The sequence below is a fragment of the Schistocerca serialis genome, chromosome 6 (assembly GCF_023864345.2).
Source record: "Schistocerca serialis cubense isolate TAMUIC-IGC-003099 chromosome 6, iqSchSeri2.2, whole genome shotgun sequence".
Classification (NCBI taxonomy): Eukaryota; Metazoa; Arthropoda; class Insecta; order Orthoptera; family Acrididae; genus Schistocerca; species Schistocerca serialis.
Window position 1 is genome coordinate 655,998,162 of NC_064643.1, and position 17,701 is coordinate 656,015,862.

General features: G+C 41.6%; 1 protein-coding gene across 2 annotated transcripts in view; it reads right to left on the bottom strand.

The window, feature by feature from the left end:
- Positions 1-17,701, bottom strand: part of LOC126484325 (geranylgeranyl transferase type-2 subunit beta) — a 73,391-nt gene that overhangs the window by 35,760 nt on the left and 19,930 nt on the right. The window contains exons 4-5 of one of the 2 annotated variants that reach the window (XM_050107768.1): positions 8,311-8,421; positions 7,861-8,005 (exon numbers count right to left, since the gene is read on the bottom strand). In XM_050107768.1, coding sequence (XP_049963725.1) covers positions 7,861-8,005; positions 8,311-8,421 — 256 coding nt within the window. Of the gene's footprint in view, positions 1-7,860; positions 8,006-8,262; positions 8,422-17,701 lie in introns of both variants that reach the window. The other variant, XM_050107767.1, reaches the window with a different exon arrangement.

Here is a 17,701-nt window from a genome sequence, read left to right on the forward strand (position 1 = left end):
TCCGTGCGCGCTCTAATCTCTCTAATTTTACATTCGTGATCTCCTCGGGAAGTATAAGTAGGGGGAAGCAATATATTCGATACCTCATCCAGAAACGCATCCTCTCGAAACCTGGCGAGCAAGCTACACCGCGATGCAGAGCGCCTCTCTTGCAGAGTCTGCCACTTGAGTTTATTAAACATCTCCGTAACGCTATCACGGTTACCAAATAACCCAGTGACGAAACGCGCCGCTCTTCTTTGGATCTTCTCTATCTCCTCCGTCAACCCGACCTGGTACGGATCCCACACTGATGAGCAATACTCAAGTATAGGTCGAACGAGTGTTTTGTAAGCCACCTCCTTTGTTGATGGACTACATTTTCTAAGCACTCTCCCAATGAATCTCAACCTGGTACCCGCCTTACCAACAATTAGTTTTATATGATCATTCCACTTCAAATCGTTCCGTACGCATACTCCCAGATATTTTACTGAAGTAACTGCTACCAGTGTTTGTTCCGCTATCATATAATCATACAATAAAGGATCCTTCTTTCTACGTATTCGCAATACATTACATTTGTCTATGTTAAGGGTCAGTTGCCACTCCCTGCACCAAGTGCCTATCCGCTGCAGATCTTCCTGTATTTCGCTACAATTTTCTAATGCAGCAACTTCTCTGTATACTACAGCATCATCCGCGAAAAGCCGCATGGAACTTCCGACACTATCTACTAAGTCATTTATATATATTGTGAAAAGCAATGGTCCCATAACACTCCCCTGTGGCACGCCAGAGGTTACTTTAACGTCTGTAGACGTCTCTCCATTGATAACAACATGCTGTGTTCTGTTTGCCAAAAACTCCTCAATCCAGCCACACAGCTGGTCTGATATTCCGTAGGCTCTTACTTTGCTTATCAGGCGACAGTGCGGAACTGTATCGAACGCCTTCCGGAAGTCAAGAAAAATAGCATCTACCTGGGAGCCTGTATCTAATATTTTCTGGGTCTCATGAACAAATAAGGCGAGTTGGGTCTCACACGATCGCTGTTTCCGGAATCCATGTTGATTCCTACATAGTAGATTCTGGGTTTCCAGAAATGACATGATACGCGAGCAAAAAACATGTTCTAAAATTCTACAAGAGATCGACGTAAGAGATATAGGTCTATAGTTTTGCGCATCTGCTCGACGACCCTTCTTGAAGACTGGGACTATCTGTGCTCTTTTCCAATCATTTGGAACCCTCCGTTCCTCTAGAGACTTGCGGTACACGGCTGTTAGAAGGGGGGCAAGTTCTTTCGCGTACTCTGTGTAGAATCGAATTGGTATCCCGTCAGGTCCAGTGGACTTTCCTCTATTGAGTGATTCCAGTTGCTTTTCTATTCCTTGGACACTTATTTCGATGTCAGCCATTTTTTCGTTTGTGCGAGGATTTAGAGAAGGAACTGCAGTGCGGTCTTCCTCTGTGAAACAGCTTTGGAAAAAGGTGTTTAGTATTTCAGCTTTACGCGTGTCATCCTCTGTTTCAATGCCATCATCATCCCGTAGTGTCTGGATATGCTGTTTCGAGCCACTTACTGATTTAACGTAAGACCAGAACTTCCTAGGATTTTCTGTCAAGTCGGTACATAGAATTTTACTTTCGAATTCAATGAACGCTTCACGCATAGCCCTCCTTACGCTAACTTTGACATCGTTTAGCTTCTGTTTGTCTGAGAGGTTTTGGCTGCGTTTAAACTTGGAGTGAAGCTCTCTTTGCTTTCGCAGTAGTTTCCTAACTTTGTTGTTGTACCACGGTGGGTTTTTCCCGTCCCTCACAGTTTTACTCGGCACGTACCTGTCTAAAACGCATTTTACGATTGCCTTGAACTTTTTCCATAAACACTCAACATTGTCAGCATCGGAACAGAAATTTTCGTTTTGATCTGTTAGGTAGTCTGAAATCTGCCTTCTATTACTCTTGCTAAACAGATAAACCTTCCTCCCTTTTTTTATATTCCTATTAACTTCCATATTCAGGGATGCTGCAACGGCCTTATGATCACTGATTCCCTGTTCTGTACATACAGATTCGAAAAGTTCGGGTCTGTTTGTTATCAGTAGGTCCAATATGTTATCTCCACGAGTCGGTTCTCTGTTTAATTGCTCGAGGTAATTTTCGGATAGTGCACTCAGTATAATGTCACTCGATGCTCTGTCCCTACCACCCGTGCTAAACATCTGAGTGTCCCAGTCTATATCTGGTAAATTGAAATCTCCACCTAAGACTATAACATGCTGAGAAAATTTATGTGAAATGTATTCCAAATTTTCTCTCAGTTGTTCTGCCACTAATGCTGCTGAGTCGGGAGGTCGGTAAAAGGAGCCAATTATTAACCTAGTTCGGTTGTTTAGTGTAACCTCCACCCATAATAATTCACAGGAACTATCCACTTCTACTTCACTACAGGATAAACTACTACTAACAGCGATGAACACTCCACCACCGGTTGCATGCAATCTATCCTTTCTAAACACCGTCTGTACCTTTGTAAAAATTTCGGCAGAATCTATCTCTGGCTTAAGCCAGCTTTCTGTACCTATAACGATTTCAGCTTCGGTGCCTTCTATCAGCGCTTGAAGTTCCGGTACTTTACCAACGCAGCTTCGACAGTTGACAATTACGATACCGATTGCTGCTCGGTCCCCGCATGTCCTGACTTTGCCCCGCACCCGTTGAGGCTGTTGCCCTTTCTGTACTTGCCCAAGGCCATCTAACCTAAAAAACCGCCCAGCCCACGCCACACAACCCCTGCTACCCGTGTAGCCGCTTGTTGCGTGTAGTGGACTCCTGACCTATCCAGCGGAACCCGAAACCCCACCACCCTATGGCGCAAGTCGAGGCAGTACCGTCCTGCCACGATATTTCGGCGCAGAGTCTTCTGGTCATCTTCAGGTGAATGCCACTGTAGTAGTCCTGGCGAGTACGCGCTGAGCTCCGCTATTTAAAGCCGTACTGAGGTGACATTGCGCATGCGCTGCTCAGCGTGCGCGTTCACAATGGCTCCGTGCGCTGCGCCTCACGCCCTCCACTGTGAAAGCCTGGCGTATCGGGATCAGGTCAATTTCCATCTTTATGCAGATAACTACATCGACTATGAAGTTTCTCTATAACAGGATTCCAAGCAGAGTTTAGCTGATAACCGTTATCTCGACTGATGAGAGTCTCATTGTCAGACAATTTTTTTTCCACATATTCATTGATAATTGAGCTCCAAAAGTTTGATGTATGGGCCCAAATTTTTGTGTAGTCGTAATTCATGGAATGGTCTGTGGAAATACAATGTTTGGTGATTGCAGACTTGGTGGGTTGGGGAAGGCGAGTATGCTGTTGGCTTTTCACCTAGGCAAGTGAACAGAGTGATGAAGACCTACAAACGGCAGAACAAGGAAGAGGAAGAGGCCTTCAGGTCGACTGTTTATCTACCATTTGTTGGGAATATTTCTTCACAGATAGGCAGAATATTGAGAAAGTATCAAGTGAGAGTCATCTTTCGCCCTCCTTCCAAAATTTCATCACTTGTGCGATCCATTAAAGACGACCTGGACCTGCATAAATCAGGTGTTTACAAAATTCCGTGTGAATGCGGCAAATCATATATAGGGCAAACAACACGAACTATGCAGGAACGCATTGTGGAACACCAATGGCATACTTGCCTTCTCCAACCCACCAAGTCCGCAATCGCTGAACATTGTATTTCCACAGACCATTCCATGAATTACGACGACACAAAAATTTGGGCCCATACATCAAACTTTTGGAGATCAATTATCAATGAATCTGTGGAAATAAGATTGTCTGACAATGAGACTCTCATCAGTCGAGATAACGGTTATCAGCTAAACTCTGCTTGGAATCCTGTTATAGAGAAACTTCATAGTCGATGTAGTTATCTGCATAAAGATGGAAATCGACATGATACCGATACGCCAGGCTTTCACAGTGGAGGGCGCGAGGCGCAGTGCAAGGAGCCGTTATGAACGCGCATGCTGAGCAGCGCATGCGCAATGTCACCTCAGTACGGCTTTAAATAGCGGAGCTCAGCGCGAACTCGCCAGTACTACTACAGTGGCACTCACCTGAAGATGGCCAGAAGACTCTGCGCCGAAATACCGTGGCAGGACGTTAGTGATATCCGGCAGTTCTCCCGTGTTTTTATGGAACAATCAGTATGCCGGGAAAGCTTTAAACATCACAACTGAATCAGAGCTGAAAGCCATATCATGTGACGAGTCAAGAACCTGAAACAGTTTCCAGTCAGTGAAAATTTCATTACATAATTTCACATGACAAAGGCTGAAGTCTGGTCTTTTATGCATTTGGAAGGTAACTGATTAAGAAGATATAAACACTGTCACAAAGTGGTTGCAAGATATTCAGCAAGAACCAACGCACCAGAACAAATACCACCACGAAAGAAGAGACCCAGAACAGCTGTTCATCGTTAGTGGCCCAAGACACTTTAGGGTTTGGCTCACATCTGGAATGAAGAGGCATATGTTTAAAAAGCGGAGATGAAGTGCTCTTAGCATTCCTTCTTACTGTATTTAATTAGACAGCAAGCTTAAAAGTCAGAAAGTTTTTTGTGAAGAATGTCATTTGAGACACTGCAGGGCCCTTCAATTATCCTATACAGTAGTTGCACTGTCTTTGGTCCATCATGGTACCAACCGATGGCAAAGGATACCTGTAAAAAGGGAAACAGCAGTTTTGAAGAGCCTAACATAGGAACTGGTCTGTTAGGTGATGACAGAATCACCACAAAGTGGTCATTGTCACAAAGATTGTCATGCAGCTACCACTGCAACGAAGTGACAGTTTTGAGAGAAGTGATCATAAGGTCAACAGCTAAAAAAGTGCCTGGGTGGCACCGAAGTGAGTAGAGTACCATACCATCACTGAGGAGAGACAGATCAAGATAGGAAAGAAGCTGATCAATCAGAAGGCCCTTACCAAAAGAGCTGTTCTTTTCCTACATGGGTTGGTGCACAATGAAGTCCCCCAAGTGGGAGGAAAGAGAGGGAGAGTTGTTGGATTAAATTGATCACCTCAAGATGATTAAGTGACCTGGCTGGAGGTAAATAAATGTTACAAATTGTGATCATCGGAGTTGTATGCACTTGCACACCTACTGCTTCCTGTGTGGTATGGAGAGGAATCTACCTACTGACAACATCAATGAGAACCTAAGTACAGACCTCTCCAGATGCTGTCTCAGGGCCAGTATGGTCCTTAGTGACTGCATGGTAACGCTGAACAGTTAGGGAATGGTCATCAGTGAACTGCATTTCTTGGAGAGCAACACATACTGTAGAACACGAGGAAATTTAGTTGTTGTAGTTCTGGCAGGTGACAGTAATCTCCACTGCAGATCATCACATTAAATGTGTCCTGGTTGGGTGTGAAGGGGCAGGAGGAGAGATGGACCATCACCACCAAACACTGATTCAGCATAGGATAGTTTGGGGGTGATCTGGAGCCTCTGGGATCACTGTGTAGTCTTCTCCTGAGATTTCTTCTTTCTCTCTTCATGTATTTTGGCAGCTAAGATTCTTGTGAAGTCTTATCCATTGTGGGCGTAAGAACGAAAGGAGAGCAGGCACCCTGGGACTCATAGTGCATGGCTCCTTCAGTCACTGCTTGTGTCGTGTCACTGATGTGTGGATTTCAAATAAGAGTGTTTCCAAGAAGGAGCCTTGTAACTGGTAGACAAAGGAGACTGCTGCTTCTCTGGTCAGGTGTACAGAGTGTTTTCAAAAGACGGTGATGCAGGAACAATGAGAAAGAAAGGCCAACTGTCCCTATGGTCAAGCTTATTCATGCAACTATTAGATGTTGACATCAAGAGAGTAAATACACCAGGTATTGCTGATGACCTCACCTCAGCAGTGGCAAAGGTTATTAATATCACTGAGACTGGATACAAAAGGTCAAATTTTTTCTGAGCCTCACGATTAGAGGTGACCTGTGACCTACAGATCCTAGATTTTGTGTTCCTTGAGTACGTTAGCACATTTTGGGGATTTGGGAGAGTGGCTATTGCCACATGAACACAGATATGTGGTAGCACACATGGTGAAATTTTGTAAAGTGGGCAGCCAGTCTCTACAAATTGGGTCATATGTATACTGGGAAGACACTCACCCTGAAGCACTGGCATTTAAGGTGCCAAATCAGGGATGGGAAATATGCCTTCATACTGCAGCAATAAAACAAGATTTTGATCTTCTCTGGAAGTGAATTCCACTCTGATGAGGGTGAATGCACCACTGTTTACCCTGCCTTGGGGAGGGGGGGGGGGCAGGGGGGGGGGGTCTCAACATACAAGACATGTGAAGTGGATCAATCACCTCTTCAAGTGTTCGTGTAGTTCTTAGTGTATCTGTAACATTAGGTTGTGGTGAAAAATAAATTCACTTACCATTTTGAGGTTCTTATGGGGTGTGATAGTAATAGATGCATTACCAAGCTGTTTACAAGAGAGTAACACCCAGGATTGGTTACAATTTGCCATCTCAATTAAGATGGAACCAATATGTAATTTGCTATGGGAGGAGAGTTTGCAAAATATCTTTTCAATATTCCCCACAAAGAACATTGGTTTAATAGAGCAGAAGACCCTCCATCTGTTCATGTGCAAAAAAGGAATTGTAACTGTCTACAATTTCCTGGTTTTGTTCCCCCCTCCCTGTCCAAGGCACAGACAAGGAATAAAAGTTCCTTGGTTCGCAATGATCAGCAATGAATTGCTGTCTGTCTGAAGGGACAGCCACGCTCTCGCCACCTCAGGGTTGTGTTGGGGGAGGAGACCAAACTGCAAGGTCAACGGTCTCATCGAATAAGGGAAGGATGGGTAAGGAAGTCAGCCATGCCCTTTTCAAAGGAACCATCCCTGCATTTGCCTGAAGATATTTAGGGAAATCACAGAAAACATAAATCAGGATGGCTGGACGTGGGACTGAACCGTCGCCCTCCCAAAAGCAAGTCCAGTGTGCTAACCACTGTGCCACCTCAATCGGTGTACCACCTCTGGCTGATGACTGTGGTCATTTCACGATGCTGAATATCCGCCAAAATGCTGCTTACTCAAAATGAGGGCTCACCCCATGGGCACCAGCCAGCAAGAGCAAAGGACACCTTGTGTGATGGTCAGTGCCAGGAGGCTTGGTGCCCCAAAACAGACAGGCACCTAATCCTTGGCACACGCCGGGAAGCAACAGGTCGATCATCAAGAGGGCGATACTGTGTGATCAAGGGATTACCACGATATGAATACCTGAGGAGCTCCTGCATGGATTGACTACCATGCTGGGTATTGGGCAACATTCCACATATGGCTAAAAGTTTCGAAAAGGCAGAGGTCAAATCCAGATGTGAGAATTGAAAGTAAGTTAACCAAAATATGTGGTGTAAAATAAAGAGAATGAATTGGAAGAAGTTTCAGCACAGGACAGGAAGAAGTACTGCAATGGCTTGAGGCCACATGCTCAGCATGTATGTACTCTCAAAAGAGTTGTGACTCCATTGGGTAGTGCAGGAAGGTATGCGTGGTGGAGAGGATGGAGTGTAGGAAATTAATTGCCAAAGCTGTGATAAACTTTATGTTGGTCAGTCAGAATGGCAGAGCCTGGGCAAAGCTGAATATTTTGTGGATAACTTAAAACTGGTTGAAAATGAGTTTTGTGAATAATGGCACACTGATCTAGAAGTTCATATGATCAAAATATCAGTGTGACTTTTTAGCCCTTCCAGGCAACATTCTTTCTGCACTTTACCACGCATCTCATGCAACAAATTAACATAAGGAAGAAGGTAAACTACCAGCCTTACCTGTAATTGACAGCATTCCCACGCAGCAATAAATAAGTCCTGCATGGCTTTCTGCACCAGGCCTAGAGCCAAAGCCACCATCAAAGTTCATACAAGAAATAACGAATTCTACAGCTTTTTCTTCATCAATGGCATCCAACCTTCCCTGGTATGAATATGTGAGCAATTAGTTTGCAATACTGGGAAGAAAATAAGGGAAGCTGAAACCAGTTGCTTGAAAATTAAGTTTCATTGTTCAATTGTTTAACTTTTTTATGAATCTAGGCAAGTTTATTAAGAGTACACTTTATTTTAATTATACACTTAGAGTCAATGACTAAGATATCAAGCCACTACAGTTTTTTAAATGTGACAGAAGACAGCTGAAAATTTACTACCAATATTTTCTTTACATGAACTTACAAGCAAAGACAAGCATGCTACAGCACAAAATGAGAATCTTGTATCCACCTCTCCCCATTTGTCTCCCCAAAAACTTCCATCAGGTTGTTGCAAGTTTTTCACATATTGTACTACTTTGTCCACATCAACAGTTTCCAGTGCATCGTACATTGTAAGTATCTGGAAATCAGTTACAAAAATTCCTTTTTAATATGGGGGCATTAAAAAGATAAATAATTTTCATAAGGTTAAAAGGTAGTTATGGCAACAATTAAAGATTACCTCTCAAACTGCATCCAAAAATAATATACACAATTGTGCCACTGTGCAATTTTGCCATGGCATTAACACTGTATGAAAATATAACAAGGCAGAAAAAGGTGGGGCAGGGAAGGAGAGGGGGGGGGGGGGGGGGGGAGATTCCAGAAAGGTTGGTTGGTAAGGGGACTAAACAGCAAGGTCCTTGGTCAAAAGGTAGTCACCTGGAGTTAGTGATGTCACAAAAAATTGGACTGAATTATGAAAGGACATAGCAGTGTAAAATAAAAGCACTGATAGCAATCTTGATTCCACATCTGAGAAATAAGGGTTCATCTGTGGTGAGACAAACACCACCTGTATCCAACACCCCCACCCTCCTCCCCATAACCTGATTAAGGCTGAAGACAGTTACAGAGTAAAGTATGCCTTCTAGCTAGGAGATTTTTAATAGTAGAAGTGAGAAGGCTAAAAACATAATGGACATCAGATGGACAGACAATCATTAATTAATTCACAGGGGTAAAAACTATAACCATGAAAAATTCACACTGTCCAAAAGCCATCTGTACATCAGATCAGCATCTACTGGACATGGTGGTTTCACAGTTCAAGTGAAGAACTTATTATCGACCCACTACTGCCCACTAAAACCGATATCTTCAATCACTCTTTAACTACAAGCATTTTCTTGAGGCCTGGAAATAGGGTCTAGTTAAGCCATTACCTCAAAAGGATGTAGCCGCAGCACCCTCTCATTATCAACCTATTTGCATTCTTTTTGCACAGTCCAAGGCTCAGAATATATAGTTCATGACCATCTAACAAACTACCTAACTACAAATAACATACTAGACAAATACCAATTAGACTTCTGTACACATCGTAGCACAACATCTGCCTTAATAAAGGTAACAGCTGAGTTGAAGATCATCACGAAACCACTAGAGGCAACTATCATGTGCTTCTTAGACTTATGCACAGCCTTTGACACTGCTGACTATTACACTTTTCTTGCCAATTTCAGCAGCCTAAATTTATTGCCAAGTGCAGTGTAATGGTTTTGCACATAACTGACATCTCATCAGAAATGCGTCATGTCCAGCACCCTGAAATCACAATGGAGGCAGGTAGTACCGGACATGTACACTGATGACCTCTAGTTCTATGTATGTGCAAAACCAATAAACCAGAAGACAGCTATCGAGAATCTCAGTACTGACCTGTGTGCACTATCAAAATGGGTGCAGGATATATATTTAAAGCTCAACCCATCCAAAACCCAAGCAATACTGGTTGGTCATTCTCGGCTCATTAAGCCAACGGACTGAGAATCCCTAAATGAGACAAAAATCAACTTTTCCCCTTAAGCAGAATCTAGGAGTAATAACAGATGACATATAAATTGGACAGAGCACATAAACTGCAATGTGCAAGAAGGCATCTCTCCATGCCCTCTTGATCTGAAAGAACAGCTTGTACAAACATTTATACTTTCAATTACTGATAACAGTGACGTTATCCTGCAAGGAAAGCTCACGGCGCCTGGAACTAGTTATGAATGCCTGTGTTCATTATATTTGTGATATTCGACTCTTTGATCACATTTCACCATCATATGGAAAGCTATCCTGGCTGCCTGCATGCAATTTCAGAGATTTCCATACCCTCTGCTTTCTCAACTATTTTATTAATGGACAACATCCCTCATATCTCTCCTCGATTTTAATGTTCTTGCCTGAACAACATGGCAGAAATACCTGCTCCCATCAGAGCAAAATCCTTTCTGCCCCCAGCATCGTTCAGCCACTTTGATGAAGTTATTCTCAGTAACTGGAACCTGACTCTTGTGTACACTCCCACATTATATCTGAGGACTCAATAACCTCTCCAGCTTCAGAAGACAGTTAATGACATATTTAGTAAAGCAACAATAACGATTGCCATTGTCCCTGCATGCTCTCATTGCCCTTGGACATCCCTCCTTCCAACCTGACCTTCCTCAATTCGCAGTATTCTTAGTCAATGCAGTCTCCTTAAATTTCCTTTCCCCAGACCTAACTAAATCAGAAAACATCTATTTTGAACACATACAAATTATTCTTATTTCTGCCACAATCAATGTTGTTGTTATTGTCATTATTGTTATTGTGAAACTCTGGTATGGTATAAAAGAGGGTCCAATGGCCCTAATAAGACAAAGTTCAACAAATACACAAATAAATAAATATTAGGTCAGTAGGTGGGAGGGGCCAAGAGAGTGTTCCTGAACTTCTGCATGTTACAGTAACCATCCCTCATGCTGTTGTCTCACCTAATTTCTCCACCAACTGCCTCAGTTCACATGACACAGTATGTAACAAATTAAAACTGTGTGCCGGACCAACAATTGAACTCGGGACCCTTGCCTTTCGCGGCCAAGCGCTCTACCAACTGAGCTACCCAAGCACGACTCTTGCCCCATCCTCACAGCTTTACTTCTGCCAGTACCTCGCCTCCTACCTTCCAAACTTTACAGGAGCTCTCCTGCGAACCTTGCAGAACTAGCACTCCTGAAAGAAAGGATATTGCGGAGACATGGCTTAGCCACAGCCTAGGGGATGTTTCCAGAATGAGATTTTCACTCTGCAGCGGAGTGTGCTCTGATATGAAATGTCCTGGCAGATTAAAACTGTGTGCCGGACCGAGACTTGAATTCGGGACCCTTGCCTTTCGCGGGCAAGCGCTCTACCAACTGAGCTACCCAAGCACGACTCACGCCCCGTCCTCACAGCTTTACTTCTGCCAGTACCTCGCCTCCTACCTTCCAAACTTTACAGGAGCTCTCCTGCGAACATTGCAGAACTAGCACTCCTGAAAGAAAGGATATTGTGGAGACATGGCTTAGACACAGCCTAGGGGATGTTTCCAGATTGAGATTTTCACTCTGCAGCGGAGTGTGCGCTGATATGAAACGTCCTGGCAGTTGGTAGAGCGCTTGCCCGCGAAAGACAAAGGTTCCGAGTTCGAGTCTTGGTCCGGCACACAGTTTTAATCTGCCAGGACGTCTCATATCAGCGCACACTCCACTGCAGAGTGAAAATCTCATTCTGGAGTGTGTAACAACATTGGTTTACTGTGATTTTTGCTAAGAAAGTACCTTACATCATTTCACAATGGACCTTACATCATTTCACAATGTACAGAACTTTGTGCTTGTTTAATGTTTCTGTATTCTTACAGTGAAAAAGCTCAGTTCTGATGATGATATGTACACATCTTGGAGGATTTTAAAGTCTGACATACTTTGAACCCAAATATTTCTGCACTAAAACTTGATGATGGTCTTAAGGCGGAAACTGCAATTGTGGAATAAACCATTTCCACAGTGAATGGCAAATACAATGTCATTTACAAAATTTCCATGACTGTGAACCCCAACCATGAGGAGATAATTAATTCTGCATATTCTTATTCATTACTACGCCTTCAGCTTTAACTATTTATATTGAAACACGATCATTTTCAGATGCCTTTCCTTTCCTCAGACCTGAAAAAAGGAGTAAACCACATGAATAGCACCCAGTTTACATTAAGCATCGATTTTGATAACTGCTCTATCCCAATGATGGGGCCAGGTACATAAGTAGTCAATGAGAGCTACAACACTGATCAAATTTGACTGAGCAGTGTTTGCAAAGGCTGGGAGATAGAGTGAGACATCAGCTACAGGTGATGACTGGGCTGCATCACATGTTACCATTGATATTCGAGACATACAGCTCTCCTAAGAACAAAAGATGCTCCACAACTTGATTGGGCAAAATGATATGGAACTACATAATACAATGTAAGTGTTAAAAACTATAGGTTCTCTTACAACAGTCTGGATAAGTCAATGCAAAGCTCCGAGAAAGACAAATGCTCACCACATCCAATATTATCATATCTAGTAAGTGTTTTGGTGTTCAAACCAACCATCGGGTTTAGGACTGCTTTACTTTATTACTTTCACTTCTGATTATATTTCTGCTATTTAAAATGATCACTTCTCCTCAGTTTAAGACCACTGCCGCCTAAATTTATGCCATACCATTGGATACATATCGCATTTTTATTAGTAATGAGTGTAGCAAGGTTAGGGCACACCAATCTAGGCCACTACCAACAGGGAAAAAACCTTGTCTTCAGAAAATCAAGCAGTACTAGTAAGCCAAGCCTATCAATAAACGAAGTAATCATGTTGAGTAACCTACTGTTTGATTTAACAAAGTTACAAATTGTCAGGATGCCATGAACTGCTCATTTTTACTGAACTTTGCCAGACTGATGTGCACTTTCACTGTAATTGAGGGAGTGGTGTTAATCAGCAATGCAAAATCTCCTAAATTCCTTTGCAGTTGGGAGTTAGAAAAACTATGTAATTTAACTAACTTATTACTAATCCTTGAAGCTATTATCAACAAGAAAGCACATAATTCAAATGGGAAATTATTTTCCCATTCAGTTGGTGTAATCTGTTTCCCAGAACTTTAATAGAATGTAAATTATAGGCAACTTTAATTATTAGAACATTAACTGACTGAAGGAGACCTACTGAATGATATAAACATATCTCATTGAAAATAGAGTAAGGTTGTATGACAGAATCCTAATTAATGTTGTATTATTAACAAGTAGTAAACAGCCTTACAAGATTCAGTGATACCTCTGAGTCACTGACAGATCATGCTAATTATAAACATACCACGGAACGTGAGGAATGTACAAGTTAAGAAGACTATAACACCAGGCCATTATGAATTGCTAATAGACATAAGAGGCAATACAGGACACAGTTATGACAGCACACACAGCTGAGGTTCCAGTCTCTGTTCATAAGGCATGCACAGATAAATATTTAGTACAAGCATTATCCGAACAATTAAAAAAAAAAAAGAAAGAAAAAAAAAACATATGAACCTCAGGGGCATGTATTGTCCTACTCTACTCTTAATATATATCAATTACGTTCCAGACAATATAATACATAGAGGAAAAGTTATCTTTGCTGAAGAAGCAACATCGTAGTAACTGATAAGACACCAGAATTCCTAATAAAGAAGGCAAATGAAACTCTCCAGGATGTTTGACATTGGGCAGTGATTAGTAAATTAACATTGAACATAAAGAAAGCAAACAGCATGCATTTCAGTGTATTCTGTTGCACTGAGCACAGCAAATGAAACTACAGATTGTGTAACAAAGTTTTTAATGGTGAACACTGACAGTCGGTTAATATTGATGGACACACAAAGATACTGGCAGCAAGAATGTCATTGTCATGCTACTCTCTTCAATTTAAAAAACCAATGTCTTGTGGTAACACATTATTTTTATGTACATTCAATTCTTATTTTTACTTTTTATTTTTTTTTAGAGATATCTAGTTCCATGAGGCAAAACTGAGGAGGAAATTTGTCTTCACAGATTCTTTTCTGGGGATCAAAGGCACAAAACAAGGCAAAATTTCCCAACTGCAGAAAAGGACCGTAAGAATAGTAACTAAACATAGTAAATAGATTCTTCATGAAGAACGGCTTAGAAAAATGGATACATTTACTGTACCAAGTGAGTATATCTACTTGTCTGTTGTACACATCAAGGAAAGCATTAATAAGTATTTCAAGAACAGTTACATGCAAAATTATGGAACATGAACCAGCCTGGATTTAAATTTACCAAAGGAAAAATAAACAAATAACTCAAAATAGCATTTTCTCCCATGAAATAAAATTGTAAAATAAATTAGCCAAAGATATGAGAAAAGTAACTAAAATGGATCTACTTAAAAAGACAGCTACAATATACTTTACAAGTAATGCATACTACACAATTAAAGATTCTTAGAAGACTCAGGGTAGGAGTTAATACTAGAAAGAGAAAATTACAACACTCTGTCATATTATTATACAGAACCTCAATGACAAGAAAACTGTGTCAAGATCTATAATGTGTGATACTAATGACATTCTCCTGAGCTCAGCCTGACATGCAGGAATGCTGGCACATGGACATGGAGATGTGCATGAGGCATAGTAGCATTTTTAGAGGAATGGAGGCAGTTTTCCAAATAGTCTGAATGGAATGCAAGGGAAATAACACCCTGTCAAAGGCCTAGAGCCACCAGTGGTTTTTCACAGTCTGTATAGTGATTCTGTGCAAAATAATGTTTTATACTACAGTGTTACTTCAAAGCTAACAAAATTGCCAGAGCAGTTGATTGTCCGCAACAAGGCAGCCTTGCAACAGTACAATATGTAGAGTGGTGTCATGTCAATGTTGGATCAACTTTACTATGTGACACTTCTACGAGTTGCAGCCAAAGAAACCATTACCGAAGTGTTATTTATGCACACTGATTGAGCAACCACACGTTGCGCAAACAAACTATCAGCTGGGTCCACTATCTGCCCAGCATCTGCATGACAGTTATCACCAACTGCCACTTGTATGCACAAGCCTGGATGTGGATATCCCAGGTCCAATACATCAGTACGACAGTGTATTCTGAGGAGGAGGAGGAGGAGGAGGAGGAGGAGGAGGAGGAAATTAGTGTTTTGTGCTACTCACTGTACTATCCCAACTCGTGTGGTGTAATCAAAGCCGTGAGGCCTTGGCCGCTTGCTGACCACCATTTCAGCTCCAGCTGTGTTGAACATGGCATTGCATTAGCCCCAGCCTAGCCTACTGCTGCCTCCCATTCCAGAAGTGCACTGCAGTCTCACTTCACTTGAGCCATAGTCTGACTGTACCCTTGGGACAGGTTGTACACCTGTTTTCTGCAATGTATCTATGAATTTGGTGTTAAATAATGAGTATTCCGCAGCTGTTAGTCTTTTGCTGACTGGTTCCCACCTCCACTCTGCATGGCAGAGCTGCTAAGCCATTCCAAGTTACAAGAAAATGGCTCTTCACCCTTCCAACAGTGGTCTTATCAAGACAGCCATTACATTTATATTGTACAAATTGTGGATAATCAAAAGAACATTGTACTACATGGAGGTAAGGGGTGTGCAATTATTAAGACACTGATCTTATATTTTGTATGATGGAGACTGCTCTGTCTCGTCATCATGATCTCGATTTTCCTAAATCTTTTTAGGCAAATTCGAAAATGGTTTCTCCAGCAATTTCAAGGTGATTACTTGTCCTAACCTCATAAAAACATACATATATAGTCTATGTTTGTGTATATTTGAGCTCTTTATCATCACTGTATTATGATAACAAATCCTAAATTATTGAGAGAAGATCCCTGGATGAACAAATAAATAAAAAAATAAATCTCCATGGAAGTAATGTTGATAAATCCATCAAAAATGCTTGAAAACAGGAAACTGGTTCCTCATGTGGACATCCTGTTCCTCAGTCCAGGGATGAGAAGCTTTCTGCCAAACTCTGAAGCTATTAGTTAACTACTGCTTGTTCTAAGATAAAATGGAAAATAAGGAAGAAGGGAAGGGGAGGGGTGGGGAGGGGAGGGGAGGGGAGGGGATGTAGGAATATCAGCTTACTTCTGAATGTGAAAATGCCAGAGAGGAATAAGTCAAATGATAAGGAGTTGTCTAATGTTGTGGGGGAAAGGCTAAAACATATTATTGAGACACAAAATCAAGGTATTTCAGTAACTCAATTCAAACTTCTGGAAAAATTACACAGATTGTCTGGAATTACAGAAAAGCAGGAAGTAAATATTCATCTACTATAAGGCAAAGAAATGTAATTCTAAGAAAGGATGACAATGTTTTTTTCAGAATCACATGAAGTTACCTTCATTTTCAACCTGCACTATATGGATGTAGACAGAGAGGACATAAAGCTCACAGAGCAAAAATTAAATTTCACACCGTTGAAGTAAGAGAAAGTCTTTTTCTATTCCAAACAGATGAGTATGATGTGGTAAAAACAATAAATCTGTTAAAAGGTAAGAGTACAGAAGTGTTAGAAGGGATATCTTCATGCGTCATATAACATTGTACTCAGTATGTAGCAGGCCCATTAACATTTTTGATATATTATTTGTCCTTCACAATCACAACCTGTTACGTAGAAGCTAAAATTGGCCACATAATTCACAGTTTTGTGGATAATAATAAATGTATGTACTATAGTGGAAAAAAAACCTTGAACCCACCACCCACCAAGTAAAACTACTGTTAGCACTAAATATTGTTCCGTTTTTGTTCATTGAGGAAGGTGCTTTCACACTGTAGATTACTGTTTCCATCACCGAATTTGCTCTTATACTAAACCAGTCAACGACCACAGTCTGCTGTATTCCTTGGGCGCAGGGCAGCACGTTAGCAGTGTTTCCACTATAGGCGATTGCACAATTCACTGTAACATCTGAATCCACACTTCCATTATCAACTGCACCAATGTAATTCTTGAAAAATGATTTCCTTCAGTAGTTACTGACCTCAGCTGTCTTCTCTCCATCTGCTGAGTATGTTGTCCAGCTGGGACAGAAGCACACTGATATGTGGCTGAATGTCTCATGAAGTTTCCCCCTGGTCTTCCTGGATACTTGGCTGCAGTATTGTCCAACAGGTTCCAGGCTAGCTCATACCTTGGAGCTGCTTGGGCTCCAACATTCTTAATGCCCGACAGCCATTATCCGCTGCATCTTTGTAGAACACACAGTCCCACAATGTCTCCTTCGATTTTGTACAGATACAGAACATACGGACCATGACTGGTCATGTAATGTATCAGTTCACTTGACAGGTTAAGACATCAGAGAATAAATTCCACTTTCTCAGGGACAATGAAGTACCATTTAAACTGTCCACAGATTGTTTGCCAATATCAGAAGCAAAGAATAGAGAAAAACCACGTTTGGCATGGAGAGCAAGAAGGAGGTGGCAATTCACCAGAATTTGAGCTACTGTTGATAGGGCTCCACAACCACAATGTGAGGCTCACTCACTACATAAGATAAAACTAAGAGGTAATCTAGTATGACTAGAGCACTGGTAACAAGGAGCGGTCATGCAAGTGTAATCTTGGCATGGAGGGGTAGTGGTCCAGCAAGTACTGTTTCATCTCCGAGTGAGTAGACGTCTTATCTGCACCTGCAGATCTGTGCATAAAATCATCAGAGTGAATGTTGAGTAAGCAATCAATTTTCTACCAAAATGGTCAGACAGTTCATTCCCTGGGATACCCACATGGCATGGAG